Source organism: Neovison vison, chromosome 7 (assembly GCF_020171115.1).
Source record: "Neovison vison isolate M4711 chromosome 7, ASM_NN_V1, whole genome shotgun sequence".
In the NCBI taxonomy this organism is placed as follows: Eukaryota; Metazoa; Chordata; class Mammalia; order Carnivora; family Mustelidae; genus Neogale; species Neogale vison.
In genome coordinates this window covers 202,969,096-202,995,262 of record NC_058097.1, presented here as the reverse complement: position 1 = coordinate 202,995,262, position 26,167 = coordinate 202,969,096, and the positions used below count along the sequence as shown (strand labels likewise).

The 26,167-nt window shown below is 53.0% G+C and overlaps 1 protein-coding gene across 6 annotated transcripts in view; it reads right to left on the bottom strand.

Moving 5' to 3' along the window:
* Positions 1–26,167, bottom strand: part of AP2A2 (adaptor related protein complex 2 subunit alpha 2) — a 76,707-nt gene that overhangs the window by 43,181 nt on the left and 7,359 nt on the right. Inside the window, exon 1 of one of the 6 annotated variants that reach the window (XM_044259942.1) lies at positions 18,826–18,896. The exons of 3 other annotated variants lie outside the window; for them this stretch is intronic. Coding sequence is in view for 1 of the 3 variants with exons in the window: in XM_044259940.1 (XP_044115875.1) it covers positions 691–700 (10 nt within the window). In the remaining 2 variants the exon portion in view is untranslated. Of the gene's footprint in view, positions 1–690; positions 714–18,057; positions 18,187–18,825; positions 18,897–26,167 lie in introns of those variants that run through there. 2 more of the 6 variants (XM_044259941.1, XM_044259940.1) reach the window with 2 other exon arrangements.

The window sequence follows — 26,167 nt, the reverse complement described above, 5'->3', positions numbered from 1 at the left end:
CCATCTGGGAGGAGATCTGGGAAGCCTTCCGCACCACGTGCAAAGGAGATGCAGCGCACGTCACACGCCTGACAGCCCCAGACGCTGCACCGGACCCAACCCCACGACATCTGCGCGTGGAGCGTGTCAGAGGAAGAACGGCCATCAGGCCACGCTCGGGTTCACTCCACCGTGGCCAAGTGTGGAAAGGGAAGCCTAGAGAGCGTGGGAGACCTTCTAGGGCTACACAGTTGACAAGTACTGTAGAAATAGAAGGAACGACTCCTCCCACGGGACACGGTGAGTTGTAGACGAGAGCACATCTCCGTAAACCCCCCACTGCATGGGAGCAGGAACGAGGTTCCCTATGGAGCACCGTCTCCTGGCTAGTCCTGGCACCGCCACCACATTCGCAGGGGGAGCAAAGGCCTCCAGAGCAGCCCCCCCAGCACCGCCAGCCCCACGCGCTCTACAGCTGTCCAGACACAGGGCGCGTCCGTGTCCTCCAGAAATGCTCTCCACACGCTCAGCCCTCCTGTGCCTCCCCTCGTGGAACTTACGTCCCCTCCTCCAGCAAAGCAACCTCCTCCTGTCCGGGACACGCCCAGAACATCCCTCTTCTTTTACTACCAACTCGCTAAAACACAGGGCCCTAGAAAGCCCCGGGCAGAGCAGCTGGTCAGGACAGGGCCATGCGGCCGGCTCACTCACCAGGCGCCATCTGAGTGCCAAGAGGTAGGTTAAAACGACACTTCCTGCGCTTGGGGAGTCACTGTTCCAGGCGGGGGGAGGGCAGGAGACCTTGAACAGAACACGCACGGCGGCCGGCTCTGGGGAGCGAGGGGCGCAGGCAGGCACCGGCACCGGCCCTGGTGTCACGCAGGCCAGAGCTGGTCGCGGGAGTAACAGAAGGAGCGGCCAAAGGCTCCCTGAAGGTCGGGGAAGGGACAGGGGAACAGGTGAGAGCAGTGGGCTTTAACGGCCCAGGGCGGCAGGTCGAGGGCCGACGGTTTCCGACACAGGGTTATCTCTGCCAAACCCGGCTTTCCCGGCCTGGCGCGGCTGGCCATGAGCACGGCGCCCCGGCGGCCCCTGCTGACGACAGGCAGCTTGACCCACGGCAAACCGCTGCGCAGGCGTGTGCGGCCAAGCGTGCCCGAGTGCGAGCACGGATGTGTGTCTGGGTGAGCGTGCGCCCGCGAGTGCGTGCCCGTGACCCCTTGTGCCCGCGCGCTTCTCACCGTACAGGGATCCACTTCCGCCCGGCCGCACCTACGCGGCCCTACAGGGCCCGACAGCCCGAGGGGCAGGAGCCCGTGCGGCGCAGCCGGAAGGGGTCGGTCCGGAGCGGGGCTCAGGGGAAGCCTGGGCGGCGGCGGGCTTAGAAGCGACGCTAAATGAGCGGGACCAGCTGTCGCAGGAGCCGCGGGTATGAGCCGGGGCTGGAACGCGTCCAATCAAACCAGAAGCGCGGGAAGCCAGAGGCGTGACCACCAGGACGGGCGGGAAAACACAGGCGAGCCGGGCGGCGGCTGCACAACACGACCGAGGGGGCGGCGGCCTCGCACCAGAGCTTCCCCGCAGCCGCCGCTTCACAGCAGACACACGACCACGCGCTTCTGTCCCGCCACGGCCGGCGAGGCGTCCCTGGACAGGGGCACGGGCACACACGCGGGGGGGCGGAGAGCCAGGCGCGCGGGGCCCGACTCTCCGCTCGGGGGCAGCTGCCGTCACCCGGGAAAACCCCCAAGGCCACGGGCCGCCGCGCGGCTCATCGGCCGAGTCGGAGAGAGGAGAGCGGTCGGCCCGCCGGAGCGGAGGGAGGGAGGCCCGAAGCGGACGGGCGCGAGCTCAGAAGGCTGCGCGTGGGGCCCGGGGGAGCTGCAGCCGCCGCCCGCCGCGCGCACCCCGGGCCTGCTCCGAGTCCCGCCGAGCAGCGGACGAGCGGAGGGTCGGGGAAGGCCCGGGGAAGCAGGGCAAGCCCGGGAACCTGCGAAAGCGGTCGCCGAGGCAGCAGCCGGGGAGCGCTGCGGGAAAGCCCCCCCACGGACCCTGGCCTCCACCATCAGCTCAGAAAACTGCCCTCACATACGCGTCAGCCACAGCGAGTACCGGGCTCACCTCCCACGGGAGCGGACGTCAGAACGGAGGCCGCGGGAGCAGAACAGCAGCCCCACGAACAAGGAAAGTGCCCCGGGAAGACCCCCCGCCAGCAGCAAGCAAAAGCAGAGCCCTCTCCTTCAAAGTATGCGGAGAGACACGAAGAAAACACAGTCCACTAGAAAAATTCAGCTGTCAGTAACAGAAGTCAAGTAGATCAGAAATAAACATTCCAGAAACGAAGACTAACCCAGCAGGAATACGAGAACAAAGGAACAGAGGTCTTGACAGGAGAAGACACCAGGAACGTCACTGACCACGCAGAAACGAAGGACGCGATGAAGGACTCAAGAAAAAAGTCGCGAACGCCGAGGTGGAGCGAGACACACCCTGGGGCCAGCAGAGCCCCAAAGGGAAAGGCCAGCGCGGCAGCAGGACAGACCACGGCGGTCACCCAGAGGCCTTCCCGAAACCTCCACACCTGTACCTGGGAGTCCTGACCCCAAATAACACAAACCGACACCTACTTTAATGACAGTGCCCGACTGCAAAGGGAAAAGTCCTCTGAACACCGAAGAAGCGCGAGCAGCTCTCGCGAGAAGGAAAATCGAAGACCCTCAGGGTCGGCCTCGCCGCGCCACAGAAGCAAACGTGACAGCCGAGCCCTGCGCGAGAAACGTGCGACCCGGACTCTCCATCCAGCACAGTCAGCCCCCAGCGCGCCCGGCGCAAACCTGACCGAGGGCGAGGGTCCAGAGCGCCATGGGCGTGCCGCAGGCCCCCGGCGACAGTCCACGGCAGCGAGCGGGCACCGAGGCTTCCGGGGACAGCCGAGGAGCCGCACGGAGGTGAGGAAAGGGGGAAGCGCGCAGGCGGTGGCGCAGGCGGTGGCACAGACGGGGAGCACTGCCGCGGCCGGCGGGGCAGGAGCGGCGCTGGGCCAGGTGTCCCCGTCACCACACTGACGGTGGCGGGCTCAGAGCCTGTCCTGGTGCAACAGGATGAAGGTCACAAGTGATCAGGATGTAGCCTACCCAGGCAGCCCCAGCGTCCTCGAGATCCTGGGGCGGACGAGCTTCAGGAGAAAAGCCCGGCTGTCCCGACCTGAGCTAGAGTCCACAAGGGCCTCGTGAGGCATTTTCCCCTCGAGATGCGCACGTGCGTCCCCTCCAGCTGTCCTCGGAGGAGGCTCAGAACGAGACGATGTCGCTGGCCGTGCGCACCCGCACCTCCAGGCTGTGCTCCGGGAGCACCATGTCACACTACAGGACGCCCGGCTTCCCGGCAAAACTGCCGAACCCACGACTGGGCGAGGCCCACGGCAAGCCTGGACTTGACTCTCGAAGCGCGCAGACCACCAGGGCCACGTCGGGAACACTCGGCACCCAGCGGAGAGACGCCATGAGCCAAAGGGGGAACAGCCCGAGCTTCAAAAAGGATAAAAAGTGCCGTGGCCAAAATTCACAAAAACATTTAAATCCGTGAGTTCAAAATTTTATTTAAAAACATAGCACCTCATTAGTTGAGGACATTAAGGAACAAATTAACTTGGCAACTGGCAGCTGTCCCGCCTCTTCCACATGAAGCGCCCCCAGGCCGCCGCTCAGGAAGGGAAGGGGCTCGCGGTCCGAGCATGCCAACACGTCCGTGGAAGGGCCGGGCCGACCGCCATCGGGCGTCCTCCCAAAGGACTGCCTGGGACAGAGCAGGGAGGCGCACAGCTAGGTCACGGGCGTCGGCAGACACAGCACGAGCCCCCGGAGTGGCAGGGCAGCACCTCGAGTCTGGCCAAGGTGTCAGCTACGTGTGATCTGGCCTCCGTCCCCAGCTGCCAGACGGCCAAGAGCACGGGGGACCCCACTAGGGGTTCCCAACGTAAGGCCCCTTACACGCCCTGGGTCTTCAACAGACTGCTGTGCGGAAAAGGAAGGAAGGCAGACAGAAATACTGAAGGACAGGAAATGTTTAGAAACGCGCAAGACCGAAGCACAGCGTTCAGGGGGCACCCGTGTGAGAGACCCGTAAGGGGTGCAGAGGTACCCAACGATGGCAGTAGGTTTGGGGGAGGTGAACGGGAAAGGGCACGTGGAAGGGCCTCTGGGGCCATCACCCCGGTGAAGTGGCGAGGGTGTTCCCCTTAGCGTAACTCGCGCACCTCCAGGCCCAGGTTTCCCGGGACGCCTCCTGTTTTACTGCACGACGAAGAGGAGAACGGAAGAGGAGACCGCCTCGTGAGGCAGCGGACCCGAGGGCAGGGATGCTCACGCCGAAGCTGGACGCTGCCCGGCTGGGTCCTCGGGTGCATCTGACCACAGCTTCCCCTGCACGACCCCGAGTCTCTTCCACGGGCGGAGGGGGCCATCCACGCCTCCAGCGCGGCCTGCGCACGAGGTCCCGCGCACTGTGCACCACCCTCCCGTAAGGGGGACCCAAAGAGATTCTCTGGAACCCCTAGCCATGCCCTTCTCCCCCCACCCTGAGTCCTCCGCAGCCGCGTCCCCTCCCCCTCCCCCTTCCAACTAAGCAGTGAGGATGGCAGCCTCAAGCCACCCCCGACCTCTCCCAACAGGGTGGAGTGCCCCTCACGCCTGCTGCCACAGTGACCTCAGTCTCCCAGGCACTTCCTGTCCCTGCCCCCACCTGATCCTCCCCCACCTCAACAGCCTTGCACAGTCCGCCCCCCCCCCCAGGGCTGGCTGGTGACCAACAGAGACAAAGAGGCTGGGCAGGATGAGTGGGGTTCCCTCTCGAGGGGAGGAGCCCATCAGCACACGCAGGGACTCCCAGCAAGAGGGGAACTCACAAGATGGTGCACAGACACACCTCAGTGGAGGGCCCAGTGCGGGAGCCTCCCTGGGCTCAGGGTTAGGCCAGACCACCCAAATCACTGGGCTGGGCCCGGACTATGGCCCAGGGCCACCGTCTCACGCAGAGACACCACCGTGGAGGCCAAAGAGCACCAGCCCTCACAACACAGCCCACAGATGGAGCCCTTAACTTGACATGGCGGCTCTGACTCCGCTGACCAAGGCGATCCCCAAGCATCAACCCTGAAAACGCCAAAGGGGAATTCCACCTGCTGCACTGGGCTCGAACGTGCCGGTCTAAGGTAAGTTTTAAAGGAAATCCAGGGGCACCTGGATGGCGCAGAGGGTCAAGCCTCTGCCTTCAGCTCTGGTCATGATCTCAGGGTCCTGGGATGGAGCCCCACATCGGGCTCTCTGCTCAGCAGGGAGCCTGCTTCCTCCTCTCTCTCTCTCTGCCTGCCTCTCTGCCTGCTTGTGAAAATCTTTTAAAAAAAAAAATTAAAAATAAGGAAATCTAGTATGACTGCAAGTGACCAATAATCCATATAAGGGTTAACACATTCAAACCAACAAGATGTCCTAAATTGGGGCCGCCTGGGTGGCTCAGTGGAAAGCCTCTGCTTTCAGCTTGGGTCAGGATCCCTGGGTCCTGGGATCGAGCCCCGCATCGGGCTCTCTGCTCAGCGGGGAGCCTGCTTCCTCCTCTCTCTCTGCCTGTCTCTCTGTCTACTTGTGATCTCTGTCTGTCAAATAAATAAATAAAATCTTTAAAAAAAAAAAAAAAGATGTCCTAAATTTACCAAATGCCCAGGCAGGAGGCCCCTTCCACGGTGCACCATCAATTCACCATTCTCCGTGACGTGAGGACATCGCAGAGCAACCTGTCCACCGGGGTTGGGCAAGTGCTTCCCTGGCAAAGGCTAGTTCCTGCTCACTCATTCTGTACCTCTCTCCAGGCAGAGGACACCAAGAGCAACCAAGCCACCCCACACTGCTGGGAGCAAATCTAGCAAAACATCTTTTCAGATGAAGCATTAGCTTTCAGGATGGGGCGAGGTTTACTGCCCACCCCGACTTCAAAAACCAGTTTCCGAAGGGAAAATTTGTCGACAAGAGTAACTGGGCTACAGCGATGAGCCTCACTGGGCTTGACCTGCTCCGCGGTGAAGACATTCTGGTCTCTGCCACCCCGTGTGTCTCTATCTAAGCCAGCAGGTCGGGCAGCCGCTGAGGGCACTGAGCTCCTAGCGGGCGATCCGACCCACGACGAACTTAGAGCTCGGCGAACTAATGAGTAACCTGGACTAGCCCAAAACCACTGCCCAGAAACGAGCTACAATTTGTGCCCAGTAGGTCACAAAGAACGCACTCTGTGGAGAGGCTTCGATAAAAGCTCCTGCATTTCCAGAATTACGGCCCCTGGTCCTTCTTCTGGAATAACATGCTGGTTAATGATTTCTTCTTGTCTGCAGGCTGAACTAATCAACCCACAGTACTGTGTTCTGTGACCCCAACTTTGGAAACAGAGAGTACAGGAGCCCATCACAACTCACCCGAGATACCAAACCACTAAAACGTGAACGGTGTAAGTATGAAATTCACAATAAAATCTGGTCTAAATAGAGAACTTTGGTCTGTATATAAATGCTTTCACTAAGTAAACCTAAAGCCCAAAATTTACCAAACAAAAGCCTATTTTTTTTAAGTTAACTTATTTTCAGCAATCTATGCCCCGTGTGGGGCTGGCACTCGACCCCGAGATCACGAGTTACACTCTCTGTCCGAGCCAGGCGCGCATCCCCAAAAGCCTGTTTCTGAAGGAAGATACTGTTGCTGAAGTTCCACGGAAGGTGCAAGCACGGGGGTCCACAACGTTGGCAACCGAGCCGGGACCGGAATGCTGCCCCATGTCTCCGCAGCTGCGTGGCCCTGCCATGCCTCAGTTTCTCCTTCCTTACACGGGACGACCATCCACCAACGCGCCGTAACAAGCAAAAAGTGCACACAGCGCCGGGAGTGCAGAAGGGCTGAGGAATCCTCATCGGGGATACGCTGCACATTCTCTCCTTACTCATGTGCAGGAAGGGGCGGTCTCAGCACAGAAACCCTCAGCGACCACAAATCAGAAGAAAAGACTTCCAAGGTCCCAGTCGTTCTGCCACAGGAGATAAAGACACTCTGACCTCTGACCAATGGCCCGCCGGACGGCCTTTTCTTCACTGCATATGGCTGACACACAATCCTGTTAGTTTCAGGTACACAACACGGGGGTTCAACGTTTACATGCATTCAGAAGTGACCGCCCCTGGGGCACCCGGCTGGCTCAGTCAGGTACGGTCTGACTCCCAGCTTTAGACCAGGGTGGGATCTGCCAGGTGGTGAGATGGGGCCCCAGGCCGCACGCCCAGGCGGGCGTCTGCTTGAGACCCTCCCGTGCGCGGCTCCTGCAGTCACAGGCTCTTTCTCTCCGTAATGTTTTTAGGAAAGGGATCACCACTATAAATCCAGCTGCCGTCTGTCCTCCTACTAAGCGCTTATGTATTATGAGCTATACATTACATCCCCATGTCTGATTTATTTTATAACCGCTAGTCTGTTCCTTTTAACCCCCTTCCCCTTTTTTGATCAAGCCCCAAACCTCCTCCATGGCAATCAACAGTATGTTCTGATATTTTTTTTTCCAAGATTTATTTGGGAGAAAGCGTACCTCCAAGCAGGGAGGAGGGGCAGAGGGAAAGGGAGAGAAAGAGACAACCCTAAGCATATTCTGCACTGAGCGCAGAGCCCAACCCAAGCTCGACTCAGACCCTAAGACCATGACCTGAGCTGAAATCAAGAGTTGGGCGCTCAGGGACTTAAGCCTCTGCCTTTGGCTCGGGTCATGATCTCAGGGTCCTGGGATCGAGCCCCATGTCAGGCTCTCTGCTCAGCAGGGAGCCTGCTTCCCTCTCTCTCTCTGCCTGCCTCTCTGCCCACTTGTGATCTCTGTCAAATAAATAAATAAAATCTTAAAAAAAAAAAAAAAAGAAATAGCCTTAAAAAAAAAGGGGGGGGTCAGATGCTCAACCAAACAAGCCACCCAGGCACCCCCGTTTTGTTGGGGTTTTAATACTCTATTTTTTTTGAGAGCGAGAACAAGCAGGGAGGAGAGGCAGAAGCAGAGGAGAAGCAGGCTCCTGGCCGAGCAGGGAGCCCAATGCAGAGCTCAATCCCAGGACCCTGCGGTGGCCACCTGAGCTGAAGGCAGAGGCTCAATGGAGTGAGCCATCCAGGCGCCCCTAAAGTTTTATTTAAGGAATCTCTGTGCCCAACGTGGGCCTCAAACTTACAACCTCAAGACTGAGAGTCTCACGGCCCACTGACCGAGCCGGCCAGATGCCCGTCTCTTCACTTTCCTGATGGCACTCTGAAGCATCAAAGTTTTAATTCTGATTAAGTCTAATTTTCTTGTCACTTATACTTCTGTCAATGTATCTGAGAAACCGTTTCCCAAGGTCACCAAAATTTACGTCTATATTTTCTTATAAGAGTTCTATAGCTTTAGCTTTTGCATTCAGGCTTATGACCATTTTCAGTTAACTTCTGCGGCGAGTGTGAGGCAGGGGTTAATTTCCTGCTTTCACGCGTGGATGTCCGGCTCTCCCGGCTCTCCCGGCTCTCCCAGCACCGTTAACTGAGAGACTCTTCTCTTCCCTCACTGAACCGGCACTTGGCACTCTTGTCAAAAATCAAATGACCAAAAATGTAAAATGTATTGTCTGCTCAGTATCATTCCATTAATCTATACCTATGTTATACCATAACGACATTGTCTTGATTACTTTGTATTACGTTTTGGAAAAGGGAAGTGAATCCACCAACTCTGCTTATCCTTTCCAAGACTAATTTGACCCCTATGAGTCCCTTGAATTTTTATGTGAATTTTAGAATCAGCTTATCTCGAGGCAAGGGGGAGGGGGAACCTAGGGTTTGTTTTAATAAGGGTGCACTAAATCCCTAGGTTAATTGGGGATTATTGGTGTCTCCTAATCCACAAACATGGGGCGCCCTTAGGACACCTTTACTCCCTTTCAACAACTGTCTGCAGCTAACTGTACGAGCCTCACAGGCTGCTACAACTTATTCCTCCGCCGTTTATCCTGGGGCTCCAACTCGCAACCCCAAGGGTCAGAGTTATATGCTCCGCCACCTGAGCCAGGCAGGTGCTGCCGTATTTCGTTTTTTTTTTTTTTTTTTTAAAGATTTTATTTATTTATTTGACAGAGAGAAATCACAAGTAGACGGAGAGGCAGGCAGAGAGAGAGAGAGGGAAGCAGGCTCCCCGCTGAGCAGAGAGCCCAATGCAGGGCTCAATCCCAGGACCCTGGGATCATGACCTGAGCTGAAGGCAGAGGCTTTAACCCACTGAGCCACCCAGGCGCCCCCGTATTTCGTTTTTTGATGCGATTACAAATAGGACAGTCTCCTTCACGGTTGGTGTAGAGAAATACAACTGACTTTTCTCTATCAATTCTATATACCACAACCTTGCTCAACCCATTTGTAATTCTAACACTTTTCTCCTGGATTCCTTAGGATTTTCTATGCACAGAATGGTGGCAGCTCTACATGGTCCGTTCTCTTTCTTTCCAACCTGGATACCTTTTTCCCTTTCTCTTTTCACTGCCCAGGCTACAATCTCCAGGAGTAAACAGGAGCAGTGACAGCAGAAACATCCTGGTCATGCTCCCAATCTTAACGGGAAACATTCAGTCTCTCACCATTAAGGCAGAGCTTAGCTGTAGGCGTTTCATACATATCCTTTATCAAATCAAGACGTTCCCTCCTATTTCTAGTTTGTTGAGTATTTCTTTTTTTTTTAAGATTTATTTATTTATTTGACAGACAGAGATCACAAGTAGGCAGAAGGGCAGGCAGAGAGAGAGAGGAGGAAGCAGGCTCCCTGCTGAGCAGAGAGCCCGATGTGGGGCTCGATCCCAGGACCCTGAGATCATGACCTGAGCCGAAGGCAGCGGCTTTAACCCACTGAGCCACCCAGGCGCCCCTTGTTGAGTATTTCTATCCTAAGAGTGTATTTGCGGGACAGCTGGGTGGCTCAGTCAGTTAAGCATCTGCCTTCGGCCCAGATCATGATCACAGGATTAAAAAATAAATAAACTTTAAAAAAAAAAAAAAAAGACTTTAGCTTCTAGATTCACAACAGATTTCATACTGTAGTTTTCTTTCCTATAATGTGTTTGTCTGATCCTGTTATTAGTATAATAATTACCTCAGAGGGGCGCCTGGGTGGCTCCGTGGGTTAAGCCTCTGCCTTTGGCTCGGGTCATGGTCCCAGGGTCCTGGGATCGAACCCCGCATCGGGCTCTCTGCTCTGCGGGGAGCCTGCTTCCCTTCCTCTCTCTGCCTGCCTCTCTGCCTACTTGTGGTCTCTGTTTGTCAAATAAATAAAATCTTTAAAAATAATGATAATAATCTCAGAATAAGTTAGAGTATTCCTTCCTCTTCTATTTCTTTTTTTTTTTTTTAAGATTTTTCTCTAAATTTATTTATTTGAGAGAGAGAGAGTACGCGCGTGCACAAGCAGGGGGAGCAGCAGAGGGACAGGAGGAAGCGGACTCCCCGCTGAGCAGGGAGCCCAACGTGGGGCTCGATCCCAGGACCCTGGGATCATGACCCAAGCTAAAGGCAGACCCTTAACCAACTGAGCCACCCAGGTGCCCTTCTATGTCTTTTCAAAGGGTGTGGGAAGGATCAGAACCTTGAGTGCTTGATAGAATTCACCAGTGAAGCCATCTGGGCCAGGATTTACTCTTGTGGGAAATGTTTAAACTACTAATACAATTTCTTTACTTATTGTAAACCTATGCAGATTTTTTGTTTCTTCTTAAGTCAATTTCAGTTATTTGTGTCTTTCTACAAATTTCTCCATCTTATTTAAATTACCCAATTTGGGGGGCACCTGGGTGGCTCAGACGTTAAGCATCTGCCTTTGGCTCAGGTCATGATCCCAGAGTCTTGGGATCAAGCCCCACATCAGGCTCCCTGCCTGGCAGGAAGCCTGCTTCTCCCTCTCCCACTCCCCTGCTTGTGTTCCCTCTCTTGCTGTGTCTCTCTCTGTCAAATAAACAAAATCTTGAAAAAAAAAATAAATCACCTAATTTTGGGTATACAATTATTCATAGCATTCCGTTACGATACTTTTTATCTCTGCAAAGTCAGTAGTAACATCCCTTCTTTCATTCTTGATTTCAGTAATTTTGAGTCTTTCCTTTTTTTCTTGGTCAGTCTCGCTCAAGTTTGGTCAGTTTTGCTGATCTTTTCAGAGAACCAATCTTTGATCTAATCTTTGTTATTTTCTTCTTTCTGCTTGCTTTGGGTTTTGTTTGCTCTTTATTTTTTGTTCCTGAATTCTTAAAGTGAAATATTAGGCTAACGATTTGAGATCTTTCTTAAACAGGTATTCACAGCTGTAAGTCCCCCCCCAGGCCAGCTCTTACCGCATCCCTTACGTTTTGGCATATTGGGCTATTTTCATTTATCTTATTTTTCTACTCTCCCTTTGTTGAGGGAGATCATCAAGAAGATGAGATTCCCAGTTAACCGGAGACCTGGACGCAGGCAATCGGCACCTCCTCACCGCCGCCCTGTCCTTGGAATGTGGGTTCCACTTGGATTCTCCTCTCCCAAAAGCCGCAGCAAGTGTAGGGACAGCCTCGAGAGATCGATGCGGTCCTGAGACCATCTGGGCAGTACAGGTGACTGAAGCCAGTCAAGGCCTCTACGGAAACTTTGTAAGGAGTGGCGAGCGGACACTGAGACCCGTGAGTCCTGCAGCGGCTCCAGCCGGCCTCACTTGTTAAGTTGTTTTGCTTATGAAACCCGCCGCCTACCACTCTGCAGCAGCCCGCTCTTCAGTCCGTCTCTCCCTGCCCTCCAAACAGAGCCTAGCGTCCGACCAATGCCCAGGAAGCTCCCAGGGAGCTTACAACCCAACACCCTGTGTCTTCTTCTGTGACGCGGTGGCTCCTGAGGACAGTGTTTGATCTTCACAAACTTGTGAATTTTCCAAATTTCCTTCTATCACTGATTTTTCTAATTTCATCCCATTGTGGCTGGAGAACATATTTTGTATTATTTCAATCCTTTTAAATTCACTGAGGCTTTTGTTTATGGCCTAGCAGACACTCTGGGCTGAAGGATGCCCCCCGTGCACTGGAGGAGAGGGTGTGAACTCCGCGCGCTTTGGGGGAAACAGTCCATAAATGTCAGGTCTGGCTGGTCCGCGGTGCGGGGTCTCTATCCGCGGCTAATCACGTCTGCTTGTGTCGGTCACTGAAAGCGGCGCAAGGTCTCCAAAATCACAGCCATCCACTTCTCCCTTTGAGCTCATCACGAATTTCATCTCTGTAATCCGGGACCCGTTACTAAGTGTGACTACACTTATGCTGATGCATCTTGCGAGTCACTCCTTACCATTGTAAAATGTTCTTCTAGGTCTCTGAATCTTTGTCTTAACGTCTGTTCTGTCTGACCCTAGCACAGCCCTTGAGCTCTTGTCTGTTTACTACTTACAAGGCACATTGTTCTTCTTCCTCTTACTTGTTGTCTTTTAATCTAAAGACTACCTCTGCCTTTTTTATTTTTTTAAGAAGGCTCAACACAGGTTGAACTCACAACCCTGAGACCAAAACCTGAGACTGGAGCAAGAGTCACTCAACCTGCGGAGCCACCCAGGTGCCCCCATCTCTGCCTTTTAATTCAAGTGTTTAATCCGGTTACATAAAATAATTACTGATAAGGCAGGATTCTTATTTGCCATTTTGCTTATTTTTGATAGATCTTGTACCGCTGTTCCTATATTCTTCCCTTACAGTCTTCCTTTGTGTTAGATATTTTTTAGTGCACCACTTTAATTCCCTTGTTTCTTTTTCTGTACTTTTTTAGAGACTTTCCTAGTAGTTGCCTAGACATTATAATTAACACCTTAACTTAAAGCAATCCAGTCTGGGTTAATATGAACTTAACTGTAATAGTACAGAGAAATTTTACTCCAGGATACGCCGTCTGCTCCCTTTCCCCTCCTCTGCACTACTGTAATACAAATTACCTCTTTATACATTAAAAGCCCATCAGTACAGTTCTATTTAAACTGTATTTAAATTAATTAAGATTGTCTTATCTTATGCAATTGTCCTTTAAACCAGGTAAAAGACAAAAGGTTGCTTAAAAAAAAAAACTACACTTTTAGACGTAGGCACACAGTCTTGCCTCGGCTCTTCCTTTCTCCGTGGCCTCTATGACTTAATGCCTCGTTTCGGCCTGAAGCACTCCCTTTAGTATTTATTGTGGGGCAGGTCTGCGAACAACAAATTCCCTCTCTCTTATTTACGTAATGATATCTTAATTTCTGCATGTCTGAAGGATGCTTTTGCTGTAGACACAAGTCTTGGCTGACAGGCATTTTTCGTCCGGCATTCTGTAGCTGTCGGCCACTGCCTTCTGAGCTCCACGGCTTCTGATGAGAAGTGCACTGTGAATCTTGAAGGTCTCTCAAAAATGAGAAGTCACGGGGCGCCTGGGTGGCTCAGTGGGTTAAGCCTCTGCCTTCGGCTCAGGTCACGATCTCAGGGTCCTGGGATCGAGCCCCATATCAGCTCTCTGCTCAGCGGGGAGCCTGCTTCCTCCTCTCTCTCTCTGCATGCGTCTCTGCCTACTTGTGATCTCTGTCTGTCAAATAAATAAGTAAAATCTTAAAAAAAAAAAAAAAATTATAAAAAAAAAATGAGAAGTCACTTTCCTCACTGCTTTCCAGAATGTCCCCGTGTCTTTGTCTTTCAACAGATGGACTGTGATGTGTCTAGATACTGATCTCCTTAGATCGAACCTTCTGAGAGGTCATCTTGGATGCGCAGGTAAGTGTCTGAGACCGAATTCAGGGAGTTTATGTCTTCAAATAACCTTTGTGCACTTTTCTCCTATTCCTCTCTTTATGAGACTGTAATTACGGGTGTATCAGTATGCTAGGTGACATCCCACAGATCTCCAAGGCTCTGTTCTTTTTTCTTTTAAGACTGTATTTATTTGGGGCGCCTGGGTGGCTCAGTGGGTTAAAGCCTCTGCCTTCAGCTCAGGTCGTGATCTCAGGGTCCTGGGATCGAGCCCCGCATCGGGCTCTCTGCTCAGCAGAGAGCTTGCTTCCTCCTCTCTCTCTGCCTGCCTCTCTGCCTGCTTGTGATCTCTCTCTCTGTCCAATAAATAAATATTTTTTAAAAAAAGAAGATTGTTTTTATTTATTCATTTGAGAGAGACTGAGCGAGCGAGCGAGCGAGAGAACTGAGGGAGCGGCGGACTCCACTGCTGAGCCCAACGCAGGGCTCGGTCCCAGAACTCCAGCATCACGACCCGGGCCAAAGGCAGACATTGAACAGACTGAGTCACTGAGGTGCCCCTGTTCATTTTTTCTTTGTGTTTTTTTTTTTTTCCTTTCTGTTCCTCAGATTAGATTTATACTTACCTTGATACTGGTCTTAATTTAATCATCTTAACGAACCAACTCTCAAATTCACGGCTTCTTTCTTCTGCCGGCTCAGGTCTGCCACTAAGCCCCTCCAGTAACTCGAGAGCTTCAATTTGGTTTTTTTTAATGATTTCTACCTCTTCTTTGATATGCTCTATTTCGTGAGACATCATTTTCATGTTTTAATTCTTCAGACACAGTCTACGTTCCTGGCACAGATTTAGAACAGCAGATTTGAAGACCTTGTCTAATAAGTTCAACATCTGGACCCTTTCAGGATAGTTTCTACTGGCTACTTTTTTCCCTGTGTATAGATTATATTTTTCTTTTTCTTTGTACATCTCAAATTTTATTGAAAACTGGACATTTTAGGTAATATAATGTGGCAATTCTGGAAACCCAAACGCCCCCTCCCCAGGAATTATTGGTGTTATTTGCCGTTACTCTGTTTGTGGCTGCGTCCGTTTCTTTAGTGACTTCCTGAACTAGTTCTGTCAAGTCTGTAATTCCCTGGAGTTTACAGCTACCGCAGTCTTGGCTTAGCTCACTTAGTGGTCAGTTCATGGCCGACCGGGGATGTCCTTCAGGGCCTTGAGCAAGTGTCCCAGACACTGGCAAGGAAGTCTGGGTGTTAAGCCCGGCCGCGTGCGGCCGAGGTAACTCTGCCTCTGCGCCACGCCCTGTTGGCCCCGGGGCTCACGACGGGCCGGAGGTGAGAGCCTGCGGCCTTCTCCAGTCTTCCAGGCAGACGTACAATCCTGCGCTCACGCGGCCTTCCAGACCCACCGAAACCTGTCAGAGCCTGTCAGAGCACCCCGATGGCATGTCACTCTTCGCATCTTCCTGTGAAGATTTTGGCCAGACGCCTGCTTGCCCCCAACTGTGATATTAAACAAATGTCACTGACTGTTTCCCACGTCACACTAGGACAGGGCTTTTCCCACTGAACAAAGTCAAACAATGGTAGGCTCTGCAAACGGGGCTTTTCCGGAAAGCTACGAGCCTGGCCAGACAGTAACCGTGCTCTATGAACAGGACTTTCTGAGGGGCTCCGAACCCGTCCGGTCGCTCCAGTGGCTGCAAGGCTGCTTGTCTTCACAGCTACGTGGTTGTGAAGCTCTCACTGTCAATGCCGCTGCAAATCACGCGAGAGGAGAACCAGAGGAGGTCAAGTTAGAGGTTCAACAGTTTTGTTGAATAAATCCGCACCCTGTTTGAACCTTTGGCTAACGTCCAGAGCTCTGGCAGAACCGATTTAGGCCGTTTTTACCACCGTTTTCAAAGTCTTTCTAGCAGGATGGACTGATGGAGGGTCTCAATCCACCACTCTGAGTAAATGGCAATTCTGCTACAGATTCAAAGTCGCTACTAATAAAGAGTACTTGACCACCCGCACCCTGTCAATTCTGCTCTCTGCATCTCCAATATCCACCCCACCTTTCCATTCCTACTCCCTTGATTCAGACGCTCACCATCTCCTAGACCAAAGCAATTTCCTGCCTCTAAGCCTAGTCTAAAATCCATCCTCTGCGTCCAAAATTACTATTCTACTAAGAAAAAATAAGTTGCATAGTGTCACTGTCCTGCTTAAAATGCATCAGTGGACCGCCTCTTCCAGGAGGTCCCCCATGCTCTGCTCCGGCCGGTCTCTCCTGCCCTGTCCTACTGCCAGAACCCCACCACCTGCGAGACACCCCTCACGCTAAAACCCACCCGCAACTGCATGCGTCCTGCTGCCGCTCTTCGGCGGGACGCACGGTGTTCCCCACTTCCCTGGACCATCTCCGTGCACTGTGAGCTTAGTAAGACCTGACCCAAATACTCTCTCCGTATTACCTGACCGCTCTCTCCTAAGCTCATCCTCACTCACCTTCACTACTCAACTCACACCACTTAATATTACGCATTCACGGGCTTGAGCAACGCTGAGGACAGGGACCATGTCTCATTATTCCCAATGTTTAATGTGCAAAAACCAACAAACCAAAAAAAAAAAAAAAAAGCCACAGTCTTTAGGATGCTCTACGAAGGCCCCACATACCACTTGTCTCCCCGGCTCCGTACCACTCTGACCTACCCTCCCGCTCCCTTCCTCCGGGCTGGCTCTCCTGCAGCCGCATCGGCCTCCTGTCTCCTGCACACTCCGCTCACCTCCCCCGCCCCCGCCGGGAAAGCTTTCGCGCGCGTGGTTCCCTCTGTCCAAGGCGTTCTCCCCGCTCACTTCCGTATGGCCCAGGGCCTTCAAGTTACCTTCGCAGCAAGACCAATCCTGATCAGCCTATTTGGAGTTAAAAACACAGCCTCATATTCCCCGCCACCTTCTCTCCCTAACTTCTCTCTCGCGCACTTACTGTCTTCCAACACAAGCTGTAATTTCTACCAGAATGTACGTGAGCTCCCTGTGAGTAGGCAGACTTGTGCGTCCGAGTCACTGGTGTGGCCTCGGAGCGCCAGGACAGGACCTGGAACTCAGCAGGTCCTCAGTCGATGCTCCGAGAGGACAGCAGGCCCAGCACAAGGAATGCGTTAACAACGGCGTGCGTACGTCTGAGTTCTCATCATCAGCTCAGCTGTCCCCAGAGCTTTTACACTGAGCTAACAAACCACTAAGCTTGGGGCTGCCTGGGCGGCACACCTGGCTAAGCGTCTGGCTCTTGGTTTCAGCTCAGATCAGGATCTCCGGGTGGGGAAATCAAGCCCAGCATCAGGCTCTGAGCTCAGCAGTGAGTCTGCCTGAGATTCTCTCTCTCTCCCTCCGCCTCTCTCCATCACATTCTGTCTCTCTCAGTCTCTAAAGTAAATAAACAAATAAACCTTAAAAAAAAAAAAAAAAGGGTGCCTGGGTGGCTCAGTGGGTTAAGCCGCTGCCTTCGGCTCAGGTCATGATCCCAGAGTCCTGGGATCGAGTCCCGCATCGGGCTCTCTGCTCAGCGGGGAGCCTGCTTCCTCCTCTCTCTCTCTGCCTGCCTCTCTGCCCACTTGTAATCTCTCTCTGTCAAATAAATAAATAAAATCTTTAAAAAAAAAAAAAAAAGAGGGTGCCTGGGGGTGGGGTGGGCTGGGCATCTGCCTTCAGCTCAGGTCAAGATCTCGGGGTCCTGGGATCGAGTCCCGCATCAGGCTCTCTGCTCAGCAGAGAGCTTGCTTCCCTCTCTCTCTGCCTGCCTCTCTGCCTCCTTGTGACCTCTGTCTGTCAAATGAATAAATAAAATCTTTAAAAAAAAAAAAACGTTGAACTACCATTCTCAGCTGAGAGTATTTTCAGACATTAAATGCTATACATTAATTAAATAAAATATTGCGGCATGTTAGAGAATGACACAAGGAAAGCTCAGGTAAATTAAATCCTTACCTTCCAAAGTAAGAAGTCAATGAATAATAACTAAGTGGGAAGAAACACCCGTAAGTGGTATAACATGGGATTCAGTAATTACATTTTTTTACAGTAAATATGACAAAAAATGGCCGTGAAACGAAAATAAACGACTCTGAGGTTCAGGAATGGGGAGATGAGGCCGAGGTCAAGTGTTTTACAATTAACTTCTTAAACTGCATTCTTGATTTTAACCTCCTTGTAACTTTTCAAAACATTCAGGACAAGACGAGACAAGAAAATAACAAAAATGCACACAACTGAGAAGACCAATTACCCACCATGACACGACCTCTCTCCACGCCACGCCAGGCTCACCACCGTGGGTGATGAATGTCCACGCACATGGCCTTGACCTCCGCTCCTCACATGATCTGGTCCCCGCCCGAGACACCCCGCCAAAGTCACCCTCCCACCCATGGTCCACCGCAGGTGTCCTGCCAGCCCCAACCTTTCAGCCCACTCCGTCAGGTAAGCCAAGTCTTCTGGCAGCCATGAGCCACCCTGACCCCAGGACCCCATTTCTTTCTCTCCCTCTCCCTCCCTCCCTCTCTCCTTCCCTCTCTCTTCCCTGCCCCTTCCCCATGGTCACCCCCTCTTAGCCAGCTTCAATCCCACCCCATATGCCAAGTCCTGACCCTGCTTCTCTGTCTGTGCACCTGCCTGGTAAAAACCCCTCCCTGCTGAGTCCAATTCTTGGCCACCCGGCAGCACACACGGCCCGGACAGCTGAGTGAGCCTGGGGAAAGCACACACCCAGTCGCTGGGCTGGCCTCGCACGCGCGGGGAGCCCAGGGAGGCCCTGCCTGGCTCTCCTATCCTAGGCTCTCCTGAACCGCCACCCCAGGGCTTCCCCTCTACCCCCAAGAGCCCCTCCCTCACCGCCCCCACCAGAGAGCCCCCCTCCCCCACAGCACTCGGCGCTCACACCACCGCCCCTGCTCCTCAGCTTTTCCCCACGCCTCCCGCACCTTCTCCCTGGCCCTTCTTTCCCTCTCCCAGCAGCCCACACGCGTGCTCTACCTCCCCCACTCCCCAGGGGCCCTCACCTTCCTTCCCTGGTTCAGAGCCTCCTAACCCTCTGCCTGCTCCCCCGCCCCTTCTCTTCCCAAGACCACCATCAGAATTCTTCCCGAAGCAAGTCCCTTCTCTGCTCACCGCCCGCCCCTCCTCCCCACTGCCCCCCCCCCGTCACTCAGGATGAAACCCAGAGCTCTCCGAACAGCCCGCGAGATCCCCATCATCTCCCTTGCCCCTTGTACCCAACTCCAACGTCCAGGCTCTCTCCCGAAGCCTCAGTCCAGCCGCACTGTCCCCCGGCACTGCAGGGCGGGCCTGGCCCCCAGCCGCGGTTCCTTCTGCGGCCTCGGTCCCCCTTCACACGCGGCGCACGGTGTGCGAAGCACCGCGCTGACGTCACGTCCCCCTCGCCAGAATGTAAGCCACACAGCGATGCTCTTGTCTGTTTTGCTCACTGTGCGGAACTGGCACTCAGTGAACTGATGAACAAATGAATTAAACTCATAAAAAACTTTTCTGACCCCACCGTGATAAGCAGAATGCGTACCACCCCACCGCCCCCTCCTGCAACGACACCCACACCCTAAAACGAGGGCCTCGTGGGATATCTTCCAGGGCAAAAGGGACTCCGCACGTGTAATTAAGATAGGGGAGGTACCCTGGTCCTGCTGACCGGCCCAATCCAATCTGAGCCCTTCAAAGCGGAGAACTCGTTCTGCCTAGAGGCGGAACGTGAGCCAAGTCGAGAGGTCGTACTTCGAGAGGGACTCACTGGGGAGGCCCCGTGCGAGCCCTGAGAAGCAGGGGGGCTGGCTCTAGGAGGTGACCAGCAGGGAACGGGGACCCCAGCCCTGTGCGACAAGGACTGACGGGAAGCAGCGTCACCACCAGAGTCTCCAGAAGGAGCCCCCTGATCTCGGCCTTGTGAGGCTCTGGGCAGAGGACGCTGCTGGGCCCGCCGCGCGTGGCTCCTGACCCACAAACAGGAGCGAGCGCAGGAGGCCGGGCGGCCGCTCACTCCGTGCCCTCGACGCAGCCGCGAGCGCGCTCACCCGCCCTCCGCGGCCTGCACTCCCCATCTTCTCTCGCTCCTCGAGGGCGGACTCTCGGGTTTCCCAATTATTCTCCCTTAAACGGCCCCATTAAGCTCACCTCTGCACCAGACTGCCTCCTCCTCACTGGCCTGCGTGCCTCCCACCTGGACGCGGCGCTCCTGACGGCTTCCGGTCTGCCTGCCTGGAGCTCCAGCCACCGGCCCGAGAGCCGGGCCGCACGGAGCTCGGGAGAAGCTCGGAGCAGGTCGCCCCAGTGTGGTCCCGGTTCTACCAGTTCCGAGGCAGTCACGTGGCCGTGGGCTCAGGGCCTCAGGCTGCCCATCTATGGAACGGGAGGACCGCAGGACCTACTGTGAGGGTTCCCGTGACGATCTGAGACAGCAGGGAAGGCAGCGGACTCGGAAGCATGCCGGGCAGCAGTGAAGCTATCGGAGTGAGAGTAAGCTCTCTCTGCAGGTGATCTGGACTCACTCCCTCGGTGAGCTCCCAGGCTCAGGGCTTCAGACAACACCTACAAGGAATGCCCCCATACTTTTACCCCTAGCCCAGACCTCTTCTCTGAATTCCAGTCTTGGAATTCATATCCAACTGCAGATTCAACGCCTCTCCCCAAAACCTAATGGTGATAAACAGGAAATGATTTACCTTCCCACCTCAGGCAACTAAACACCTAGACAAAACAACAGCTCTCAGGAACTGGACAGCAGAGCACGGACACGAGTGATCACCGAGAGGCAGAGAAGAACCAGGATGAGGCTTCCAAGTGCTCCCGCTTACTGCTTCGGGAGGGGGACCCCAAACAGAGCCCTGAGGTGTCTGCGAAGTGAGGAGACAGACCGAGGAGGCTAGAGCGCGCAGGGAGGAACGCTGGAGCAGAGCCTGCTGCTGGGAGAGCCGAGCGCCGGGGGCTGCAGAAGGGTCCTGGCGTCTGGGTCGCATTACTTCTCTGCTCAAGCAAGACAGGAAGCTCCTGAGGCTGCTGAAAGAGCCACTGGAAAGAAACCAGAGGGTAAACCATGGAAGGCAGCATAGGGCCAGCAAGCCAGAGGGAGAGCTCATAAAACCAGGGCACGGAGCGGAGCTCGAAGCAGGAGCGCTAGCCCTCCAGAGTGGGGTCAAGTCAGTCCCAGACTAAAGGCTGCTCTGGTCCCTCCTTGTAAGAATCAAACGGTTTTCAGGTAGTTGAGCTTCATCCTGGAACAAAACTCAAGGATATTTAAAGAAATACAACAATATTTAGGACTGACAAGGTGAAATTCAGACGTCTGGCATTCAGTAAAAAATTAGATATGCTAGGTGCCTGGGTGGCGCAGTCAGTGAATCAGCTCAGGAGGTGATCTCAGGGCCTTGAGACGGAACCCCATGGTACACCAGGCTCAGCAGGGAGTCTGCTTAGGATTCTCTCTCCCTCTCACTCGGCCCCTCCCCCTGCTCGCACTCTCTCTTTATCAAATAAATAAATATTTCTTTTAAGATTTTGTTTATTTGGGGCACCTGGGTGGCTCAGTGGGTTAAAGCCTGTCTTTGGCTCAGGTCATGATCCCAGTGTCCTGGGATGAAGCCCCACATCGGGCTCTCTGCTCGGCGGGGAGCCTGCTTCTACCTCTCTCTCTGCCTGCTTCTCTGCCTACTTGTGATCTCTGTCTGCCAAATAAATAAATAACATCTTTTAAAAAAAGATTTTTGCTTATTTAGGGGCGCCTGGGTAGCTCAGTCATTAAGCATCTGCCTTCAGCTCGGGTCATGATCCCAGGGTCCTGGGATCGAGCCCCGCATCGGGCTCCCTGCTCGGTGGGAAGCCTGCTTCTCCCTCTCCCATTCCCCAGCTTGTGTTCCCTCTCTTGCTGTCTCTCTCTCTCTGCCAAATAAATAAATCAATCTTTAAAAAAAAAAAGAAAAAAGATTTTGCATTAAAAGAAGGCAAATGAAAAAAAAATAAAATAAAAAAGTTTTAAAAAAAGATTTTGTTTATCTATTTGAGAGAGAGAGCACACAAGCAGGAGGAGGGGCAGAGGCTGAGGGAGAAGCAGGCTCCCGACAGGGCAGGGAGCCTAACAGTGGTCGGATCCCAGAACTCTGGGATCATGACCTGAGCTGAAAGCAAACACTGAGGTGTCCCAATAAATAAATCTTAAAAAAAAAAAAAATAAACCTTTTTCAGGCTACCTGACCTGACCACATTCTTTGATATCGAGAACCTCCCCCACTCCCTGTTCATCTTCCCTACTTTATTTTCCTCCACAGCTGATCAACAAAAAGATGAATGGATATAAATAAATACATATTTTTCTCATCTATTTTGTCTGCCTACTCTCGTAAGCACTGAGGTTCTGAAAGCAGAGGAATTTTTGTCCATTTGGTTAACCACTGGATCCCGGGGCCTAGAAGAGATAGTGCCTGGCACATACCAGGCGCTCAATAGATTTCGCAAATGAACGAACAAATGAATTGTACAATTAAATCAGAAAACAGAATCCAGAAAAATAAGCGAATTTTGAAACATATGCCTTCAAAATATACTTCGCTCTTGGGCTTGTACCAAGCGTATAGCAAAACCATAAGAACACTGTAGGAAGAACTTTGGTTTTTTGACCACTTAATATTAAAGAGATTTCAATTATATCTGCAGCAAGTGCCGCATGAGAGAACACACACCGGACGTGAGCACCCAACAGAAAAGCATCTCTTGTCCCTCCTCCCGACCAGCATCTGTGCAAGCGGTCCACCACTCCAACCCATGGGTGACAATCTCAAAAAAAAAAAAAAAAAGAGAGAGAAAACCTCAGGAACTGAACAACTTGGCACAAAAGGCCCCTCAGACAATCAATCACCTTCCCCCTGACCCGGTCTGCTTACTCGAACAAAAGCTACAAGCTAATTAAAAGAAATAACTGGGGTCAGGTCATGATCCCAGGGTCCTGGGGTCGAGCCCCACATCAGGATCCCTGCTTGGTGGGGAGCCTGCTTCTCCCTCTGCCTGCTCCCCCTGCTTGTGCGCGCGCTTTCTCTTTCTCTCTCTGTCAAATAAATAAATAAAACCTTTTTTTTTAAGATTTTATTTATTTATTTGACAGAGAGAGATCACAGGTAGGCAGAGAGGCAGGCAGAGAGAGAGGGGGAGGAAGCAGGCTCCCCGCTGAGCAGGGAGCCCGACTCCCAGGACCCTGGGATCATGACCCAAGCAGAAGGCAGAGGCTTAACCCACTGAGCCACCCAAATAAACTCTTTTAAAAATAAAAAATTTAAATTTAAAAAAGAAAAGAAAGAACGATACTGTGAAGACTGTGTCCTAGAGAAGAAAGGCCTGTAGGGGCGCCTGGGTGGCTCAGTGGGTTAAGCCGCTGCCTTCGGCTCAGGTCATGATCTCAGGGTCCTGGGATCGAGTCCCGCATCGGGCTCTCTGCTCAGCAGGGAGCCTGCTTCCCTCTCTCTCTCTCTGCCTGCCTCTCCATCTACTTGTGATTTCTCTCTGTCAAATAAATAAATAAATAAATCTTTTAAAAAAAAAAAAAAAAGAAAGGCCTGTTGAAGACTCGCGGAAGGAGGCATGTTTCCTCCACACCCCTGCCTGGCACAGTCCAGCATGAACTGTCACAAAAGACTCCGATTCCCATGGGCACAACAAGGTTCAAACTCAGGTTCTGATCGGATTGTGCTGTACCTGACATTTAAAAAAAAGGCAGGGGGGAGGGCACCTGGGTGGCTCAATTGGTGAAGCGTCTGCTGTTTGGCTCAGGTCATGATTCCGGAATACCCTCCCCCTCTTCTGCTCCTCCCCCTGCTCACGAGAGCACGCACCCCCGCACCCCCCCACACACAAATAAACCATATCTTAAAAAAAAATTAAAAAAAAAAAAGCTACAGAACTGTATTTTTCAGTAGCAATAAATGCCACCCAAAAGTGTTCCAAAATACTCAATTTCCTGCTCTATTTTTTCTATCAGTTCAGTAGTCATCTAAAACAGCATCAGTCGTGGAGCGCCTGGCTGGCTCAGTGGGTTAAAGCCTCTGCCTTCAGCTCAGGTCATGATCCCAGGGTCCTGGGATCGAGCCCCGCATCGGGCTCTCTGCTCAGCGGGGAGGGTCTGCTTCCCCCCACCCCACCCCCGCCTCTGCCTCTCTGCCTGCTTGTGATCTCTGTCAGATGAATAAATAAAATCTTTAAAAAATAAAAAGTAAAACAGTATCAGCTGAGTATCTTTTCTCAATGCTTTTTATTTTTTTTTTAAAGATTTTATTTATTTATTTGAGAGAGAGTGAGAGAGAGCGTGAGCGAGGAGAAGGTCAGAGGGAGAAGCAGACTCCCCGTGGAGCTGGGAGCCCAATGCGGGACTCGATCCTGGGACTCCAGGATCATGACCTGGGCCAAAGGCAGTCGTCCAACCAACTGAGCCACCCAAGCGCCCCAATGCTTTTTATTTTTAAGATTTTATTTATTTATTTGACAGACAGGGCAGAGAGCCCGACGCGGGGCTCGATCCCAGGACCCTGGGATCATGACCTGAGCCGAAGGCAGAGGCTTAACCCACGGAGCCACCCAACGTCCCTTCTCTGTGCTTTTTAAACCGTATCAGAAACATGAAATTGCTCTCAACCACATTACATGAAGGCAGGCTGGCCACAGAAAAGCCAAAACGCAAATCCCAATACGGCCCTGCCTGCCTAAGGAGCTGCGAGTGCCTCACGTACACGACGTACCCGTCCTCACGACGCTCCTGACCTGGCACCAGGAGGGAGTTTAAAGGGAAGGAAACACCTTACGGTGCCAAACAGAAACAAGGCAGCCCAGTTTGGATGCTGACCCCACACTTTTACTCGTGAACAGATGACAAATCCTGGGCATGTGACGAGGGAAACGGGAAACACCCAGAACACAAGGAACACACAAAACCGCCACGGCTGTCCCTGGGTTCAAATCTGGAGCAAAACTGAAGACTCCAGACTCCAGAGAGCCACAGTTTGCAAAAGTGAAAGACGAAAGGAAGCAGTACCAGCATCTGGCCCGAAGCACCCCAGAAACTTTGGTTTCCCCGTCAAGTCCGATTCCTGAGGCAGCAGGAAGCTGAGGGAGCCACCCCAGGCCAGGGCCTAGCAAGGGAGTGGGTCTCAGCCTTGTTGCAAAGACCGTCCTCTCTTCGTGGGGCACATCACGCCCTCCAACCTGTCGCGCCCCACGAACACAGACGACTCCCTCGCCGCGGAGCCTCCCACCTTCCCACCCCGCAGCTCCCAACTCCCGCTGAATTCTCCTGACTCCACCCCCCACACCCCCATGGTTAGATGACTGGGCCACAGCCCTCGTCCCCTTTGCCGAGAACAGGGAGGGAAGAAGAACCAAGAGCTGGTGGAAGTGGCGCGGGAAAGCGGGCAGGACCCCGAGTGTCACAAGGTCACGCCGCATCTTATAAGCAGCCACAACAGTCCGGCACAGCTAGGACTCTCCTCTCCCTCTCTGGCCCTGTGCACCCCGCACCCCACCACCCCCACGCCCTCCTTGCCCTTCTTCCTGACCAGGACTATTCGCAAACAAGGCCACTTCCTCCCTGCCTGCTATTTCCCCCAAGCACCGCCAAGAACCCTCTCGGCCCTCTCCATCCGAGCGCGAGGGCGAAAGCTAATCTTATCGCTCAGCCTCAGCTCCCACCTCCCTGCGGAACCGCCCCCGGGAACCCGGCCGCCCTGAACGTGGCCTAAGCAAGAGGCACATACAACTTCTCATGACATTTCAACCATGTAAACTTGCATCACGAACTCAGTTATGTTTAAAAAGGTCAACGCCAGAATCAATAAACGCAGTATGATCATCTAAACCTCAGACATCACGCGACCCAGGGAAAACTGTTCCTTCTAGTGAATTAAGAGCACCATTCGTGGTGTTAAGGTGAGGGCAAAATTATCTACTCTACTTCACACCGCACGGAAGACGACAGAAACCACCAACACTCTAGCTCCCAAACGTGTGTTTTGTTTTGTTTTTAAGGATTTTATTTATTTATTTGTCAGAGAGAGAAAGCGCACAAACAGGAGCCGCAGGCGGAGAGAGGCCCCCCTGAGCCAGGCGCCCCCTGAGCCAGGAGCCCAATATGGGTCTTGATCCCAGGACCCTGAGATCATGACCTGAGCCAAAGGCAGAGGCTCAACCCACTGAGCCCCCAGGCGCCCCATCAAACCTGTGGTTTCAGTATCAGACCCCTGTGCCCACCACAGTGAAGGAGGACAGGAGGGTATCGTTCCTATCTAGCGATCCCATGTTCATCTCATCCTACTGGATCCAGGGAGGGAATGGACCAGACACGCTTTAACAAAAAAAGAATAT